The 18,508-nt window shown below is 40.5% G+C and overlaps 1 protein-coding gene and 1 pseudogene across 1 annotated transcript in view; both read right to left on the bottom strand.

The window, feature by feature from the left end:
* Positions 1-6,697: 6,697 nt before the first annotated feature.
* On the bottom strand, positions 6,698-9,217 carry LOC104404047 (annotated as a pseudogene).
* LHFPL2 (lipoma HMGIC fusion partner-like 2) overlaps positions 8,966-18,508 on the bottom strand; it is a 15,291-nt gene continuing 5,748 nt past the window's right edge. The window contains exon 2 of the mRNA XM_010012388.1: positions 8,966-9,554. Within this exon, the coding sequence (XP_010010690.1) occupies positions 9,298-9,554 (257 nt within the window). The 3' untranslated portion in view covers positions 8,966-9,297. The remainder of the gene's footprint in view (positions 9,555-18,508) is intronic.

Here is an 18,508-nt window from a genome sequence, read left to right as displayed (position 1 = left end):
AAACATAAGAAGTCATCACAGTTCTCTTTGATTCTACTTTATTTTCCAGTCACTTACTATATTCCCTAAAAGCCTAGGTCAAAATTCACACAGCATGTTTGCCTCTTTTGCAGCTGTGCATGGGTAAAATGGGAAATGTTTGGTTTATCTTATTCTAAATTTATTTGTTTGAAAAGGATAGCCATTTTTTGCCCTTCTTTAAGATGTTGCATTCTGGAATATAAAGCCTTCCATATTTTCTGGAGGATAAATAATTTTAGCAATTGGCCTGAGAATGAATAATGATCAAATAAGTTTATTGAGAATTTGGAAGGTTTTTTAATGGTTCACTCTAGCACATTTTTTTTTTTTAACTTCAGGAAAGCACTTTGGATCAATTATTTTTCTTTGTCAGAACTGTTTTCCCTATTTCTACTATAAGAAGTGAAGTAGACTGAAATATGTAGGAAGTGAGGTTTGCCTACTGGTTTTGCAGTTCCAGCAGCTGCTGGAGGACAAATACAAGTAGGGTAGATAATACAAATTTTCTTCTTGGGGATCTTTTAGGATAAGTCTTTTGATATAAACCTGTAAGCTTGCATGAATACTGTTGAGTTTTATCTGATCTTGTTTAAATAGTGTTCTGGTCCAGAATTTACCTGCACCACTTTATAATTATAGCATTTGTTTGTATCTATTTTCATGGAGTATTCTTTACCTGTGAGAAATGACTGTGGTGCAGAAACATTCTCTGTAATAGAATGTGTAATGCAGTGTACAGTTTAAGGAAGTTAACTGATGGTTTCAATCACAGAGCTAAATGATTATATATTTGCTATCTTTAATTTCAGTATTCATGTCTTGAGGTAATAATTTTGTTGGAAAATAAACAAACATTGACTTTTAGAACACTAGTTTCTTGCCCCTTTTCCCTCTTCTATATGCAGTTGTAATTTTGTTGGATTGGGGATTTTTTGGGTTTTTGTTTCTTTTTTTTTTAAGTGTATTTGTGTTTAACAGTGGTACTAAATCTCTAGATTAGCCATTCTTGTTTACTGCTTGTCCAAAAACCTAACTATACAGTATTTAATAGTCTAACAGGAATAGTGTCTAAACCCAAGCTTTTGAAGCAATGACATTTAGCAGATACTTGAATTCATTTTAACGTTAACTCCGCCATCTCTGTGATGTGATTTAAGCTGGGAGAAAAAAAGCTTTTAAAGTATTTTGAGTTGGAAAAGTGAAAAATACTCATCTTCAACAAAGTTAAATTTTAACTCACTGAACTGGAGGCCTACGAGGTTAAATTGGTGCTGTGGAACTGAACAATCCATAATGGTACATGCCATGATTTTATTCTAGAATATAATCAGGTTTTAGTATAATGTCATGTTTCTCTCCTTTGAAGGTTATTAATTGTACTCATTGCTTCATGAGTCTCAAACACAAGATTTGGGCTGTTTTTGCAAACTTTGTTTTGGAAAATGGAGGCAGGAAGGACGGACCACATCCCACAACCTGTATAAGTATACACTGTGGCTGAAATGAATTCAGCTCTGAAGGTGAACCACCTTTAGTAAGATGGCATAAAATTCTGAGACCTTGCCAGAATGTGGACTGACTTCCACAGATTCTTTTTCACTGCACTGTATTCAAAATAACAGAAGAGCATTACAAAAAATAAAAACCCTAGCTTAATCCCTGGATCAGTATTGTACCGTGAGCATGAAGTCCCTATTAGTCTCCTTTTTTCTAATTCTTTAAATCCAACTTGAATTTGGCTGAATGTCCTAGTTTCACCTATGCTGAAATTCATATTAATGAATATACTTGCTTCTAAATGTTCTCTGCATCATGAAGTTAAAAGCAATTTAAATATTCTGTGTAATAGGGGCTCTAAAATTTCATATCAGTGGACATGCTAGCATTGAACTTAAATTTGTGTGGAGTGTTGTTAAAAGCTTTCCAGATAAAAGCCACCATTTTCTATTGAAATCAGGCATTATCTTTCTAGCAGCGGTATATCAAGATTGTTCTTTTCACAATCTTTTAAATTTAACTTGAGCCTTGTATCTCAGAACTTCTACAATAGATGACTTTAAAATCTAAATTTAAGCAATTGTCTTTGTGTCTTGGATAGTAATCCCAGGGACATAATCCTTGCAATTTAACTTAAGTTGAAGATTGCGTAGTAACATACATTACCAGAATATATTCTGGAAGAAAACCCTACCCCACATTAGGAATTAAACCAAAATTTGGCAGGTAGACTTTTTCTCAAATGTTTAAAGGCTCTTTCAGAAAACTGATTTAATGTTCTATGTGTAGGGAGTGTTGGTTTGTAGTGTCATGGGTTGAATGTACGGATTTAAACATCGTAAGTGAAATTTAAGGTTGTTACACGTAAGTTGTTTAAACCAGAAATCTCTGACACTTTGCAGCCTAAAAGGGAAGGAGAAGTTTGAGGTTACCTTTGACAACAGAAGGCTGATACTTGTTAAAGTATTTTATACCTAATGAAAACTAGATTTTGCAGTCTCTTATTATCAGAGTATGGCGCCCACGTAAGTTGTAATTTTGTAATATTGTGGCAAATTTGAGTACAATGTATGAAGTTTAAACACTGGAATGTCAGTAGTCATTGATCTGTAATTTAGGAGTTGGTTTTATTTATCTGAGGGCTGTTTGTACATTTTGTAAATTACTAACAATGCTCTGCCATCCTGGTGAATGTCATGGTTCTGTACAAATGCACCACTTCTGTCCCTCTGTTGCATGTCTGAGTAGCTCAGAAGTTTTGTATATTTATTGTATTAAAACAGTGTCACAGAATAAAAAAAGTTTTTTCCTGAGTGTTTGCTCTGTATCCTTTCAGCCAATGTAGGGACTTTTCTTCTAATGGTCAGGGTAATGTGCAGCGTGGATGATCTGATTTATAATCCTGTACATAAATGCTGTAATTCTGCTGAAATGGGAAAGCAAAATGTCCATTATCAAAATAATACATGAGGTTATTGAGAACCAGTGTTGACTGTTACAAAGCAAATTCTTGAGCAGTTGCAGCCCACTTCCTTGTGCTGTAGACTCACAAGGATTAAAATATAAACATGTTCTGTCATTACTGAGTGAAATTCTACAGGTATTAAGTGAATCCTAAAACCCTCCTGAAAGTAAAATGAAGTTGGTGAAAACAGCATTGCTTTGGTAATGTTTATTTTCCCAGTGTCTGCCTAGGAATTTCTGCATCACTGCTGTGTCTTGCTTTTTCTTTTTTTCTTAGGCACTGTCACAGTCTGTTGATTCCTTTTCAACTGTAACGCCTGTCTCTAGTGCTGAATTTATTACTGGGTTTTCTTTGAAGGGCAGACCAACTTCAGCTAGTCCACTGTGACATAGCTACATTTGAAAATGCACAATACAGAGAACAGTGCTTTGAGATACAGTCGGGATTATCTCGAGAGATCGCAGACATGTATTTTTGAAGACACTTGCACATGCGTGAATCGGTAGTGAAATTCTCTATCAGATGGGTCTGTTTCTTTATAATTTACACATCTAGGACAGCAGTGGCAGCAGACTAAAGGAACAGTTGTTGTACTTTCTTGGTAAGCATGATTGTGCAGCGTGATCCAGTCATGGTTTATGGTTAGAATTACTACACAATTGAAGACCTCTTGTGGAGAGAGAATCCTTGTGGTTTGCTGAGGCTCGTTTTCCTCAAGAAGTTGCAAGCACCAAGTTGTATACATAGAGACACCAGCACAGAGAAAAGAACTGTGATTAATACCACTCAGACATACTTCTGGAAAGGCATTTCTGTCAAGGAAAAGGCACACACCTGGAGCATTCTGGTTATGAATCAGAAGTAAGGCACAGTGGATCAGATAATGAAAACAAATGTGTGTTAGGTTTCACTCAGTTACATTAATGTGTAAGAATTAGTTTGTAGTTTTTTTCCTACAAACTAATTTTATGTCCACAAGTAGCTTTCATGCTCGTCAGCAGAAAAATCTGGAAGGTGCCCATTTGTCACCTCAGCAGTAGCATATTAGTTTAACTTTATGATAGAATAAAGCTAGATACCATGTCACACTCTACTGAGGGGTTAAAAAAAGTGTGCTGGTGGTAAGTATGGTTTGTGGATCACTGATGTGTATTTTGTTCTGGAAAAAACTAAATTCATTGTCCAACTTTAATGGCAGCATATACAGCTTGTTTAAAATATGCTTTTTGCTGGATTAATAGATCGTGATTACACAAACAACAGTGCTCGTTTGCTTTACCATCTCTCGATATTAACACTTGGTGCTGTGATGTGACTATGTAATGTGTGTGTGTAATGTGTATATATATATATAAAAAAACCCCAACCGTGTAGTCCTGCTTCACTGAGTGTTCCTATGCATTGCTGTTCATCACTCAGGTGAAGGAGAACGCTTCAGCACAGGGGAACTGCTGTACAAAGCATTGAGAAGACCAAGTTTTATTTCTTTGTGCCCATGTTTCAGGAATGAAAACTTCCCCACTAGCGAGATGGGAAATTTCAGGGACTGATTTTTGGTAATGAAGTTGGGGTTTACATTAGTAATTGGCAACATGTTTGGAACAGGGCTAATGTAGAGCTGGGGAGCAGCCTGCTTTAGAGCCCGGCCGCCCGTGGCCAATGTGGTGATGAATTAGATAGCTAATGTGGTGGCGCACTGGGTGGCACCTGTCACCTGACTTCTAGACTGTAGGTCTCTGAATGTTCCACATTTTAACCAAGAGCTAATTCTTGGAAGTGTAGAAACTGTTAGAAGTGTGAATAAACTAATTATATATAAATTTAATAGAAAAGGACCGTGGCAACTGTGACACAAAAGTGACGCATTGACTTCTTTGAGATACTGAAAGCTTTATTTCTTCTTAGGCAACAGTACATAACCTCCCTGAAGTGTTTGTTAAGTCACAGGTGAAAGGCAAGAAACAATGTGGCAAACGCCATTTAAAACCTCTGTGTGATTAAGCAGTATTTGGTTTACAACCTTTGCTGCCCCTTTTCATAAGACAGGAACAGCAGTGCTTTAATTGCAAAATGAAAAACATTGGTCAGACATACATTCAGTTAGAAAGTCTCTTTAATGCAACTGTATTGTATTACACATAGCTACAATTTCAGATCACATACTTCTGATCAGTAAGTGGTAATAACTGTTAAAATCAATGGAAATCTGAACTACTGACAATATCAATGGGCTGGGATCTTTCATTCTGTTAATGCTACAATTAAACTACCTTGCTGTGGTTCAACTTGTCCAATATGTTTGAATTAAGGTAGTCAAACTCCTGTTTAAGTTTGAAAACTCACATTTTAACTGAAATTTAGATTAAAAGTAACACATTAGGTACGTCATTCATGCTACCAAATGTATGTAGTGGTGACTCAAGAACAGAAAAACAGTACCACAAATAAACCACGGCTCAAAATCTGCTCCAGGTGGACTGCTGCAGCCACTCTTCTGTGCAGAGCAGCTGTGTTGTATGTGTTGCTGCCATGCTCTGCTTCTGTTGGGCTCTGTCCTTTCCTTGAGGTGAGCACCAGCGCCCACTGCTTTCAAGGAATACTTGAATTCCTCTTTGTTTACCACTAGGACATGAGATACTCTGGGGTGGGATAACAGTGTAAAAAGGAAATGATTTGGCTGGAAAAAAATAGCAGAATCCAGAGAACTTTATTGAGTAAAATAGATACAAAGGTGATACAGGCAGCCCAGGAATAGCTCAGTAGCAATTTTTTTTGCAGTGCCACATTACAAATAAAGCACATTAAGAAACCTTGCTGAGCCTTTTCATTGCCAGGGATGGACACAGTTTCACAGTTGAACTGTCTGTATTACATAGATCTGAGCATTTCAAATCAATCTAGAAGATATTTTGATAAATCTTTAGGCTGCTCTTATGACTGTTGTATTAATCTTCAGAATTAGTGATTCTACTGCATTATGCCATGCTTTAGTTTGTCCACACCACCAAAACCTCAGCCACGTCTTCCCTGGGAACTCTCTTTCAAATATCTGGTTTAAAGCAAAAACTAACAAAAAAACCCCCAAACTCCAAACACAACAAACATCATTCCTGATATTGCACATCTCACACATGTTTGTGTATATATATATATATATTTAAATATGCTACAAGTAAAAAAAAAGGTCTATGGCACTTTAGAGAATACAAGTTTAGTTTACGAAGTCTATCAAACCACAGATGTCTGAAGAATTCTTCAATACCACAAAGTTAAACTGAAGTAATTGGCACACAGGTTTTAAAGAATCCACAGCAAATTCTTCTAGCTCCTATGCAGTGCATGTACATAAGAAGCAGTTACACTCCGCAGCCTTCTCGTGGAATTAATTAAATTAGCTTCAAGCTGATACCTGTTTGTTTTTTTTTTTGTTGTTGTTGTTCTTTTCGTTTGTTTGTTTGTTTAATATTTTTGACAGCTACTGCTGAGGTGAACTTCAGGAACAACTTTAAACAGCTGTCAAAGCTAATGAGTGCACCCTGCACCTGAAAACCTCATCCAGGAAAAAGAAATCTTCAATACAGACCATCTTAACACTTGCTAGAAAAACAGAACCCTGAGAAAAGAAATTCTGATTGGTTTTTTTCTGTATTTCTTCCCGGCCTGTCTTCTATCTGTGCTATGTAATGAACATGGATATTCTTGCAAGTTAGTTGATTATGTTATTGCAGAGCAAGTTGATAGTACACCAGCAACAAGCAGAAAAGCCGGTTCTTCTTAGTTACAAACGCAAACAAAAGCAAAACAGCCATTGAAAAATACCTCCTTTGTACTTAAAAACTGCACTATTAAAATTTTCAAGCATTCTGTAGCTCAAAGCAGAGGTCAGCTAGCAATGTAAATGAAGGTTGGTCATCGTTTATTTCTAAGCCAAAGCGGTATATGTCCTCTAAACCTTTTGGAAGAACTGACCTTATACTGACGTTAAACAAGTGTTTTAAGCCAAAGCAGCATTTGTCACCCTAATACAAGCGTCAAGATTGTGGTGACATGGACATTGGATTGCTACCCACCTAAGAAAAGCTAAAACTGAAGATCTCTTTCGTAATCAGTTTTAGCTGAGTTCTGTGCTACCCTTATACTTCCCCCTGTTTGCAGATCCCACAGGCTCACTGCTGAGCTGGTGGCCTGGCACACCCCACATGCAGTGGGATCAGGAGGAGCATCAGGAGCGCAGCTGTGTGGAATGAGGGACAACCAACTGCCTGCCCTTCAGATAATACATGTGTATGTGTGCAGGAGAAAGGCACAGGGGTGGGCAGGACATACTGGCTCTGAGTTCTGTCCTTGGACACCACTTGTGCTAGTAATTTTGATTTGTTACAATCTTGCTTTGTGCAGGCACTTGGCAAAAAAGGTTCCAGACCATAACTTTTGTTTTATTAAATTAAATACTTAACAGGTAATTAACCATTTTAAAGTAGAAAGATGTGGGTTGTAGGAGCAGGTGACTGCAAGAAGCAACTAGATTAAAACAATCCCTTTTTAAAATCATCATAAGTTGACTGCATTTGTTGCACAGTGGCTCAGAGATCACCTCTGTACCCATCCAGCGTGTGGCTTGAAGGTGCTCCGGGAACGAACACATGCAGGTCTGGAGCTGGACCTGGATTGCTCCATAGATGGGCTAGGCCAAGGCGGTGTCTGTGCTGCACACAGGCACTGGAGGGGTGCTGTGTCACCATGGCTGCTGCTGTGCACCCCTGCCTGAGCACGGCCCTGGGCCTGCGGCCATGACTGCTGCACAGCTCTTGTATTGACGTCAGCTACCTACCTGTACGCTGACAATGATTTCTTAATACCTACAAATAACTAATGACAGACTGTACAGGACTGACCAGGCATGAACATGAATCTCTGGCTCCATATTATACAGTGAAGTGATGGAAAGCAATGCTGTCATTGCATGATGTTAAAATACCAAGAAGTAAGAAAAGGAGTCTAAAATTCACTAAGTAATTAGAACTACTACTCAGCTGAATTATCCCCAATGCTCCTATTGCACAGTTACATCATTCCTTTGTTTTTGAGATACCAGAACTACTTCTGAAAACAAATTTAAAACGTAAGTAAGTGATGCAACACCACAAGTAATACAACCACCTGTCTTTGAGAAGGAATGTCATTTGTGGCAAGGTCTGTTTTATTTCTCCTGACTGAGTTGGAAACGGTCCATGTTACAAGCAGGTTAAAAAAAAAAAGGAAAGGATCTTCCCAGATATGTAGAATTTGGCAAAACTTCCTGAAAAAATTTCTGAAGGACTGGTGTGGCTATGAGTCATGAGACAGACTGATCTGTAGGCTAGGAATGAGGTCTCACTAGCAAGGGAAAGTATAATACTGTTGAAGTCCAGCGTGTGATCTGCATTTGTAGGAGAGGCTACAGCCCAGGCTGGGCTGTTGGCATTCCCAAAACGATGCCCAGCTGTGCTGTGGGGAGTTCTCATCTGCTTGGGATGTCAGGAGTTTATTAATAAAGGCTGTAGAAATATTTCTAACTGTGGTTACTTCAAACCATTTTATCAGAGCCAGGTGAAAGCCAGTGTAACAGCAGCTTCTCTTTCTAGCCAATAGAAACACAATCATGTGCCTGATAAGTAACAAGTGGACTTTGCACTCTTAAGTTTTAAGACAAAGAAACCTGGCAAGGACTCAACTTTATAAATATTTAAAGGTTGGTGTAAACTGTGTCACATCAGCTTTCCTCTCTCCAACATGTACGTCCTATCTGAGAAGGCACTGTACTTTATGTAAGTTTAGTATCAAAAAGCACCTCAGTAAAAAGGATGGTACCAAACCAGGTGATGGTGAAATATTCACAGGTGAGGGGAGCCCTTGGAAACAAAGCCTAATTAAAATAGGCTTCTTTTTTCTGTATAAGAAAAAAAATGTGCTGGTTTTTATTATTTTAAATCCAAACTCCTCAAAGTGACCAAGGTGAGTAAGGCAATCCGATCAATCAGAATTTGTTTGCTATATACACGATTCCTCACCTCCCAGTCAGATTACTATATTCCACTGTGTCCTGATCATAGAATGAAACTAAAAAAATCCCCAAATATTTACATTCTCCTTTTTTGGGATCTTTTCTCTGATCCTCATTGCCAAGCAAGGGAGAAAGACCATTTCAGTAGTTCAGGGCTGGAATGCATGGGGCTCAATCACACAAATGGTAGAAACAAGTAAGCGTTATCTGCTTGACCAGTCAATGGAAAGCAGACTAAGATGCAGGCACTGGTATTATTTCCCCACTGGAGTTAAAGGAGGCAGATAAGGTTTTTTCCTTCTTCTATTTCTTCTTGCACTTTGTCACTGGACGTGGCTATTTCAGCTTGCGCCGAGAAGACTGCACAGATGAACGTCAGAATAGTGCCACCAATAGCTGTGTAGAAAGCCCAGCCCAAGGAGCAGTCTCCTAGTTTGTAAGCAGAAGCATAAGGTCCACAATAGCTTATTGCTTTCTGGCATCCCCAACCTGCAGGGTAAATTATCAAGCCTAAAATAAGGAAGAGGCCTAAAATAAAAACAGAAAGACAGAAGTTTAACAGATGACCAGTTTAACACCAAATGCAACACATACAGTAGTGGTTATGATGGTCAGTACTCATTCCTAAGTACCAGGATTAGCAGAAGACTACTCTTTCTCATCCATCCAATGTTCCTTTACTGATTGTTCCCTAAAATATACCATACAATGTCTTATCTAAACTTGGAGCTGTTTTGTGGTTTTCCTTGTGAAAGGCTTATTTCAGATGATAATGGCCAAGTCATATTTTTAATTTCTCTGTTTCTGCTACATCCTCTGTTTTCACACATTACTGCTAGGCTTACAGAGCTTGCAAAACATTCTAGCATGTCTGCCTATGGTTTATACTTGCACTTTTCAAATACTTATGAATATCTGCATCTGGTTTTGAGTTTGTGTTTCGCTAGCCCTCATTCAGCTTTATTTAGGCATCATCATAAACATTCGGGCCTTTTTTCCTCTGGAGTTTTCTGACATTGATTTTCTTGCCTGGAAAAAGAAAAAAGAAACAAAACCCCAACAAACAAACAAACAAAAACCCTTACACTGCATCTGCGTATTTGGCCACATTAGGACAATAGAAAAATACCACTGTCAGTTCAGTAAGCTGCTATTGCAATGAAAAGATTCTGGAGTCAGGTGATTGCTGCAGAAGGAAAACACATTTCTAGTGATGCAGAAGCAAAAGCCACAGCTTCCTATCCTGCTAAACTACCTGAACACCCTGCTGTGCCTCAGCCCAGAAGTAAAAAGCTCAGACTAGATGTTTTACCTGTCTGATCTAGAGTCCCTGAACATATGATTTGTCTTTGCACAAAGATGAGAAATTTAATCAAAATGACTAATATGCTAATGGCTACATTCTGTTTTCTTTAAGATTTTAATCAGAAGAACAGGAAGAATGAATGAAAAATAGTATTTGCTTAAACAAAACCAGTTCATCCAGAAAATGAATACAACCTTTCAGATCCCATAAATATTACTGGTTTATTTGTCCTGCACTGTAAAGCTCTTTATTCAACTTGCCACCTTGATGAAGATAGCTAGTAGAGGTGCTTCCAGCTCTTCAAGAAGTGTGCTGAAAGCTGTACTTTCTGGTGCTGGTTTATCTGTTAGATTTCAAGTAATCCCCAAATTTCTACCAAGCAGTAAGATAGGAAACAGCTCCCTATTTTCCATATACTAAATGATTACCAAGAACAGCTGGAAAGACTTGTTTGCATCTTCTTCAGTTAGACTAGCCTATTTTACAGTATGTTAGGTTTCCTTAATTGCTTGTTTAAAGAAATTCAGCCAGATGCAAGAAAACTTGCTCACTTGAGAAAGAAAAGCTGGGTCCTAGCTAGTAAGTGGGTCATATACACAAAATGAAAACCCTGTCTAAAGTCAATGTCTATGAATGCCAGACATTTCACAAAAGAAAGTCCTTCCTCCAGCATTTTTCTAACGATGACACAACATCATGAGCATGAATGAACTAAATGACATTAATCTTTGGGGCAGCAAAATCCATTAGTGAGTGATATCCGTTCTCTGTGAAGGGATTTCATCACTGCCTACATTTAAGAACCAATGACAAATTTTATGTAGTGTTTCCTGGCTGATTGGCCAAACTACATTAAGTATAAAGTACTGCTTTATCTTGGACAGACCTGGATAAGCTGTGCTCTCATTCTGCTGAGCCCCACAGCTGTTTCAGACTAAACACCAGCAGTTCTTCTCCTCTATTCATCACTAGTTTCCTGTTCTGTGTAACCGGCATGACCACACTGTATTTTTCTGACTGTACTTTGGTTGCCATTTTCTCTGATGATCACAAGCTCTTTGGTAGTTAAAAATCACCGAGATAAGAAGCCGGATCTGAAATGCCAACACCAAATGTTTCAAGCTCACCACTCCATCACTCACAAACCAGAGAGCCTGTGTTTAACAGCAAACCTGACTTATGGCTGAGTCACAAGCAGCACCAAGGAGCTATACCCTTCTCCACCGAAACAAGAGCAACTCCTGAAAGCTAATGGTTCCGTGGTATATGCCTGAAGCTGACAAACTCAGCTGCCCACAAAAGGCTGCAGCACTACTGTTAAGTGCAGTCATCAGGACTTTACTGAATTTCTTTTTTTATGAGAGTACAGAGTATTCCTGGAGAAACACTGACTACAGCCCATAACTTGATAAACTACAGCGGCTTTCTCAGAGATGAAAACAAAATTTGGAGAAAAGTCTTAACTATGGACTTAAATATGGTCAGAGTCTCACCTGATTTCTCCTTCAGATAGCTAAATCTGTGAAGCCGATACAGGCCTAGCATAACAAACCTACCTTCTACTACTCCATTTCAGTGCAGACAGAAAGCCTATCAGGACATGCACCTCTTACTTGAAAACTACCTGGTTCCTACTTGCTAGGAAAAGTAAGATGACTCAATTAAGTCAGCTCAACATGCCCACCATGGAAACAGCACTCCCTGGATTTCCTGCTGGCTAACAGCACACAGAGAGGCGCAGGCTCCTCACCACGTTTTCAGCTCACAGCTCCAGCACCAGTAGCAATGGCTGAGCTGCGCAGAGTGCAGAGATCCCTTCACGATTCTCCCTACCTGCCCAAAAAAGGGTGCAAGTAAAACCACCTAGAGGAGGTTTGCCTCCTGCTTCCCAGTAACTACAGAAAAGGTGCTTGCAGGCTACAGAGCTCATTTCAATGGGTCCTGCAGCTTAAACAACATAGAAGACGCTTTACCACCCACAAGCAGAGCAAACCATGGGCTAAAGCAGAAGCCAGCAATCCAAAGCACTTAACTGTCCAACTACCAGTTACCAGAGCAGCAGCCTCCAGAGACCCCAAGAAGAACAACATCTCTGCTCTTGGGAACGTGGATGTAAGGGACAGGAAGGAAAAATACCCATATGGAAAGAACAAGGTAAGATACTGCAGGGGTGGTAGCGAGGGCAGGAGAGGTTGATGAGGGCAGGTGATGATGCTTGGAAAGCCACAGTGTGATTTTCAACAGGCAAAAGGGTTAAATGCAACACAAATAGCTTGTCAAGTCTCTGTGCTCTTCCAACTTTGACCTGTGGAGAACTTCACAACCATTTTATACAGCACAAAAAAGGCAGACCACTGTTTCTACAGCTAACAGCGTAGCCCTGGTCTACATCTAACACATGTGCAAGCTGCTGCAGTTGAGCAAAAACCACTTAAAGGCCAGCCTGTGTCAAGACGTTCCACAAAGGGAAAAAACATGGTAAAGTCTCAGCCCTGGTTTCTCATGCCAGTGTATGAGAAAGGGCAGAGCCTGGCCAGGTCCCTTGCATCTCTTTGGTTCTTTGACAGAAGTTTAAGCTTAACTGCCTCTATGCCTGCCTTTCTATAGCTGCTGCTCAGCCCCTGGAGCTTGCCTGCCTGCAGGTCTCAGTTTTGGTTGTTTACTTGCACTACCACAGAGTCTGTCAGCTCTGCTCACCATTTTGGCCTTCAACAGCTGACAAAGTGCTTTTCAGACAAGACACACAGAGGCAGGGTGTGAGCTAACCCCAAACAGCACAGCAGCAATAGCTGCATCCAGTCCATCACTTGCTGGTTACCAAGCTTTTCTTCTACAGCGTCTGCAACAAGACAGTCTTAAAGAACTGTCGAAGGGAGAGAAGTGTTTTTTGAGTTGTTTGTGGACAGCACAAAGCAGCACGGGGGCACGTGATGTTTTCTGAAGAGTCCCTGCGAGGAAGGCGGAGGAGGGTGCTCGATGGGGGGCACTGAGCCAGGAGCAGATGATCATGTCACTGAATGAAACACAGTGGAGAGCACAGCCTGCGGTTTTCAAGGAGCTGGAAATGGGAACCAAGCATCCTTATCCGTGGATTCGTTTATACTCGCTGCACACCAGAACACAAGAGCAGCTCCTGATAAAATCTAGATTTGTATATAAAACTCGCTGTCTGGATTAACTATTATCATTCCCACATTTTGTGCATTTGATTCAGTTATTCTTACACTTATTCAAATATTACTTGTGTATTTAATCAGCACTGTGTGGCTTTCTAAGCCATTTAATGCTACGAGTTAAGATACAGGCACTTAAGCTTTTGTTATCCATAAAAGTAGAAAGCTCGGGTTTGTGTTGTGCAATTTTATATCAGCATAATCTGATAAAGGAACAATTATCTCCTGTCAACAGTCTTCCTTGAGACGGATCTGGCAGGAGGACAGTAAATATTAATGATAGAGATTTCTTTTACTTAATAAATCAGGTTTTGTTCTTGTCCCAGTGTCTTTGAAGAGAAGCCAATCTTCAAGAGAAAAAACAGAGAACAAAAGTATGCTCTGTCTGAATTAAGTTTTCTACAACAGATCCTTTCAGTTCTTCATGGCGATGTATAATAAATAAGTTTTAATTTACAGCCAAGCTAACTTGTGGAATTACTAAACCTGTGGAATTACTCCTGTTTGTTCTCCCTTCTGGGAGGAACAAATTTATTTTGAAAACATTACAAACTGTTCCTCTACAGGCTCCAGAGTTCAGGTTTGCTCTCTGCTCCAGATTAAACTGGGAGTGCAGTTTTTTCTGTACACGTACCCTAGTTCCTACTTCTTAATTAGCTCTATCCCATTTCTTTAAATCAGTATGATAATTTTTCCATAATGTTTTCCTTATTGTTAGTTATTGCTAGCTCTCAGTTACCTTTCCTCTTAGGATTCCTTAAAACACAGGTCTGAAAGAATGCTACACAGTGCTGCCAGATGTCTAAGAATGACAACAGAAAACTATTTAAATTACTGTTTTATCCAAAGACCTCATCTAAAGCTCTTTGGTATTAGTCTGTCAGCCAAAAGCATTTTCCCATCTTTCACTGAAGGCAATCTGCCCACATAACATTTTATTATCAGTCCCTAATTATCTGCTTTCAAAAAGAAGCCCTAAGAAATATAGAATTTAGATGAGATTTAGAATTTATTGGGATTATTAGACTAAAACATATTTCCTGACTACAACAGACAACCTGTTAGACATCAGCTGTTCTATATCCAAATGATGGAGAGGCAACTCCTATGTCCTAAACCACCAAAGCAAAACATTATAGCATACTGTGAAATACCAATACAAATACACCAGACTGCACCTCTGTGCAACACTGTTTCTGATAGGAAGCCTTTTTGCATTTGTGCATGGAGAACTCTCCCCCTTTTAAGGGCCTGGAACTGCAGCAAGCAATTGCTCCTCTTGGCTTTTATATGGTGCAGTAGTGCTTCCAGGCTAACATCATGGAAAACCAACAGACCCACCTATCGTTACAGGCATTTGTATGTCCTATTATGTGCTGGGGTCAGGTCTGAGTAAAAGCTTTTTGATTCCATCCTTGGAAGCAATCCTCGAGACAGGGGTTAAGAAGATGCTTGTTTAGCTAAGTGAAGACATGCTATTTAGTTTTGACAGTCTCCTGTGCAGCTGCTGTTGTGTCATATTAAACAACAGCATATACTAACAAAGCCAATTTCCATTGCAAAGCCTGAAACTATCTTCTCATTTCCTAGCAAAATAACAGAAAAAGCTTGTAAATGCTGCTGAAGAAACAGGAAATTAAGCAGCTGTGATCAATGAGGTGGCACTGCAACAGGCTCCCACGGAGCAGCACAACTGAGCAACAACATTTTAAGAGAGGAAGAAAGGAAGGCTAAAGGCAGGGAGGGATCAGCCTTGCACAACACCACGCGGGCAGTGCAGGCGGGTCACTTCCTCAGTGGCAGTGATCCTGATTGTTCTCATCTTCTGCACAGCCACAGGAGATTAATGCTCAGCCCAAGGGTGTTGCACAAGCCAGGCAAAATAACCCTGCCTTTGCTCCTCATACTTCCAAATGTGTCAGTAGGCTGAATACCTGGACAATTTAATGTGTAAAATATTTGTACAGATGTACTACCCTAGCTTAACTCAAGAGGAATTTCACATATGCAAACTGTCCCTAACAAACCCCTACACAGCAGCAATACTACAAGGTGCTTTCGCATGCTTTTGACCTCTTCATCTATCGGCAGACAACCAAAGTGATGGCCTCCTACTCAGCAGCTGTATAGCAGACACCATCAGCCCTGTGACATGATTCAGTAATCCCATTTTAATCAGATCAGAGTTAATGAGGTGGGCTCAGGCCAGCTGATGTGGTGGTCTCAGCACTCCACACTAGGGATAGAAAAAGCTAATCCTGTGTGTCGAGATGCTGAAAGGAGCATCAGTTACGGTATCCTCAGCACTGGGCCCCAGAAGTGCCTCTGCAGCTGCTCTCCATCCCCCTGGGTGACTGCCAGACCCACTGAATGCAAGCAGCTGACCAGAGGCAAGAAGGTCTTTGCCCAAAAAGAAAAGGGAGACTCTGCAAGTCCTTAGTACCTTGGAGACGGCCTCTGGCCCACTTGGAAACACTGCACAATGGAAGAAAAATTCCTAACATTAAGAAGGTCAAAAAGCCTACCAGGACTCCACACACAATGCAGGTTTGCACAAGCAGATGGTATTCGGGATAAATAGGAAGAAAGGCTGTTGAGGGTAGGGAAGGTTGCCAGTGGGAAATGCACTGAGGCAAGATTCATACCTGTATACCTGCAGTTACTGCAGAGGACTACAGCCATATACAGATTTCAGTGTACCTAGGATACCCTGAGCTGAGGCAGAAGAATGCATTGTTCAAAAGTGTAACTAAGTGATGGCTCAAAACCTGCAGAGGTATTTGTTTCCCTTTAAAACTGTCTCAGGATTATGTAAGGGTAAGCACTTACCAGAAGAAAAAGAAGTTCCCTAAATCACTGCCTTACCTAAGCTGAGGAAGAAGGTAAGATCCCTACTCTTCAACAGTAAATTAGCTATACCATTTGCTCATACAGCTTTTCTCATTTATTAAAGAAATCAAAGATGCTCATTCATTACCAAACCTATGCAAACATATATAAACTTCTAATGGCATTACTGATGTTGGGGTGTGAAAACAGGGACAGAAATACAGTGCGGGGAACTACTGCTGGGAGACTCAACTCTGAAGTGTATTTTGTTATCCACAGAAAAATCCAAAAATAAGTCAGTTTGTCAGCTTCATGTGGGTTGCTTTGGCAGGATGACATCATATTGAGGGATTTGGGTTTGTTTTTTTTTTTTGCTATTAGTGTGCTCTAACTGCTTGGACTTCCCTGTAACAAAGCCTGAGCCTGCAGGCTCCTGTTTTCAGGAGAGGGAAGGGCAAATTTGGCGTTAGCTTTTAATAATTTTTATGTATGTGGTCAGAGTCCCTCATAGGTAGGAGGGAAGGAAATGCGGAGACTCAAAGTAAGATCAGCCCCAAGCCTTGCAGTGGCACTGCTGCCTCTATGCTGGCCATCAGCCATGTGGAGTCATGTCACCACACTACATGAGCTCCCATGCAGCGGATGCTAACCCAGCAACTAAGGGAAGATAAAGCATTTTATAGGGGAAAAGCCAAATGTTTACAAGTGCAGAGGTAACCAAAGACCTCTCCACTCGATGCGCCACTGCTCAGGCACAGCTATGAGAGTGGTCGTCTCCCACATTTTACCTTAAAAGCCAATGAAGCATTGAGTATTTTTAATTTAGGATGGCTTGAAGCTGCTAAATGAGAAACTGAATTGTAGTGGTAAATACAGGCGGTTTCTGAGTCAGGGAAGAAAGTACCAGGCCATATTAATTATTCCATTCATGAAAGAAGCAGGGGAGAAGACCCAGTATGTTTCACACCATTCACCATAACCCTTTCCACTGTCATTCGACCAGTGAGCGCCAGCAATCGCTTATGCTGAATCAGCAGAAAGGGAATGAAACTCATCACCTCCTGACCACAGCTTGGTAAAGGAGGCTTAAGCAAGAACCTGCCTCGACTTCAGCAAAGAGGTAGAAGGGCTGCAGGTCATCTTTGTCATGGTGTTACATTTCCTCAATACTGTGTAGTGGAACGTGCTGATCCCACTGCACAAACAAGACCTTGGGGGAGTGGCAGGAGCTGCAGAGGAACTAAGGCTGAACAAGAAGGAAAAGGTGAAGGGGAATGCAGGAAGGGGTGAATTTCAGGTAGCTTATGGGTTGTACAGCAGTAGAGTGTGGGTCATCTCTGCTGGGGAAGGAAGCAAAACTCAAACCCACTGATTTCCTTCACCACCACACCACTGAGGACATGAGCTAAACATAAGTTAGCCCCTCATCCTGAAAGAGGTGCTTTCATCTTTTTTCTTGCATTTGACTGAATACACATCATCTGTTGAGTTTAAATATTCTCCTAGTGCTTGCATCCTATATGTGAACAGCAGCATCAGTCTTGGCTATAAGGTCTGGAAGCAAAAATCTGACGGAAAAGGAGCCCTGCTACTCTCCAGCTATCCTCCTGGGCTCTCGGGGGGGCAGCCAGCATGTTCTTACCTCGCATTGCCAGGGCAGAGATGTGAAGAAGTTCTCAGATTCTCACCCATCCTGGTAGAGGTAAGGGACCACAGTGTGCTTGTGCCACAGTGAAACACTTCTCTGTGGGAAGCATGAGAATCTCATACTGAGCACCATTTAATGGAAGAGATTTATGCTTCCGGGAAAATCAGCTGCCACTTGGTCACTGAAAAGCTGGGTTTGCTTTTGTTTATTTTTCTGTCATAATCTACTAGGTGTCTACTGTTCCCACGTGCCCACCTTTGTAGCAGAGGAGATGAGTTGACCACCAAATCTAACAAAACACTGAAATCTTCACTTTATTCCTTTGAAGTTACTCCCCCTCTGGCTCAATAGCAACTTAGCACTTGAACTCAGTTTTTCTTCCCTGGCATATTCCAACACAGCAGTCCCCTTTGCTTGAACTTTCAGCAGCGAAGCGTGTATTAGATGTCGTGCTGGCATTTGGCCATATAGGTTACAGGAAGCACTATACCGCAGACAGCAAAAGCAGTTCAGACTGTCAGGATTA

Source organism: Nestor notabilis, unplaced genomic scaffold, assembly GCF_000696875.1.
Source record: "Nestor notabilis isolate BGI_N333 unplaced genomic scaffold, ASM69687v1 scaffold33683, whole genome shotgun sequence".
Classification (NCBI taxonomy): Eukaryota; Metazoa; Chordata; class Aves; order Psittaciformes; family Psittacidae; genus Nestor; species Nestor notabilis.
Note: the sequence above shows the minus strand (reverse complement) of the source record. Positions and strands in the feature narration are given on the sequence as shown.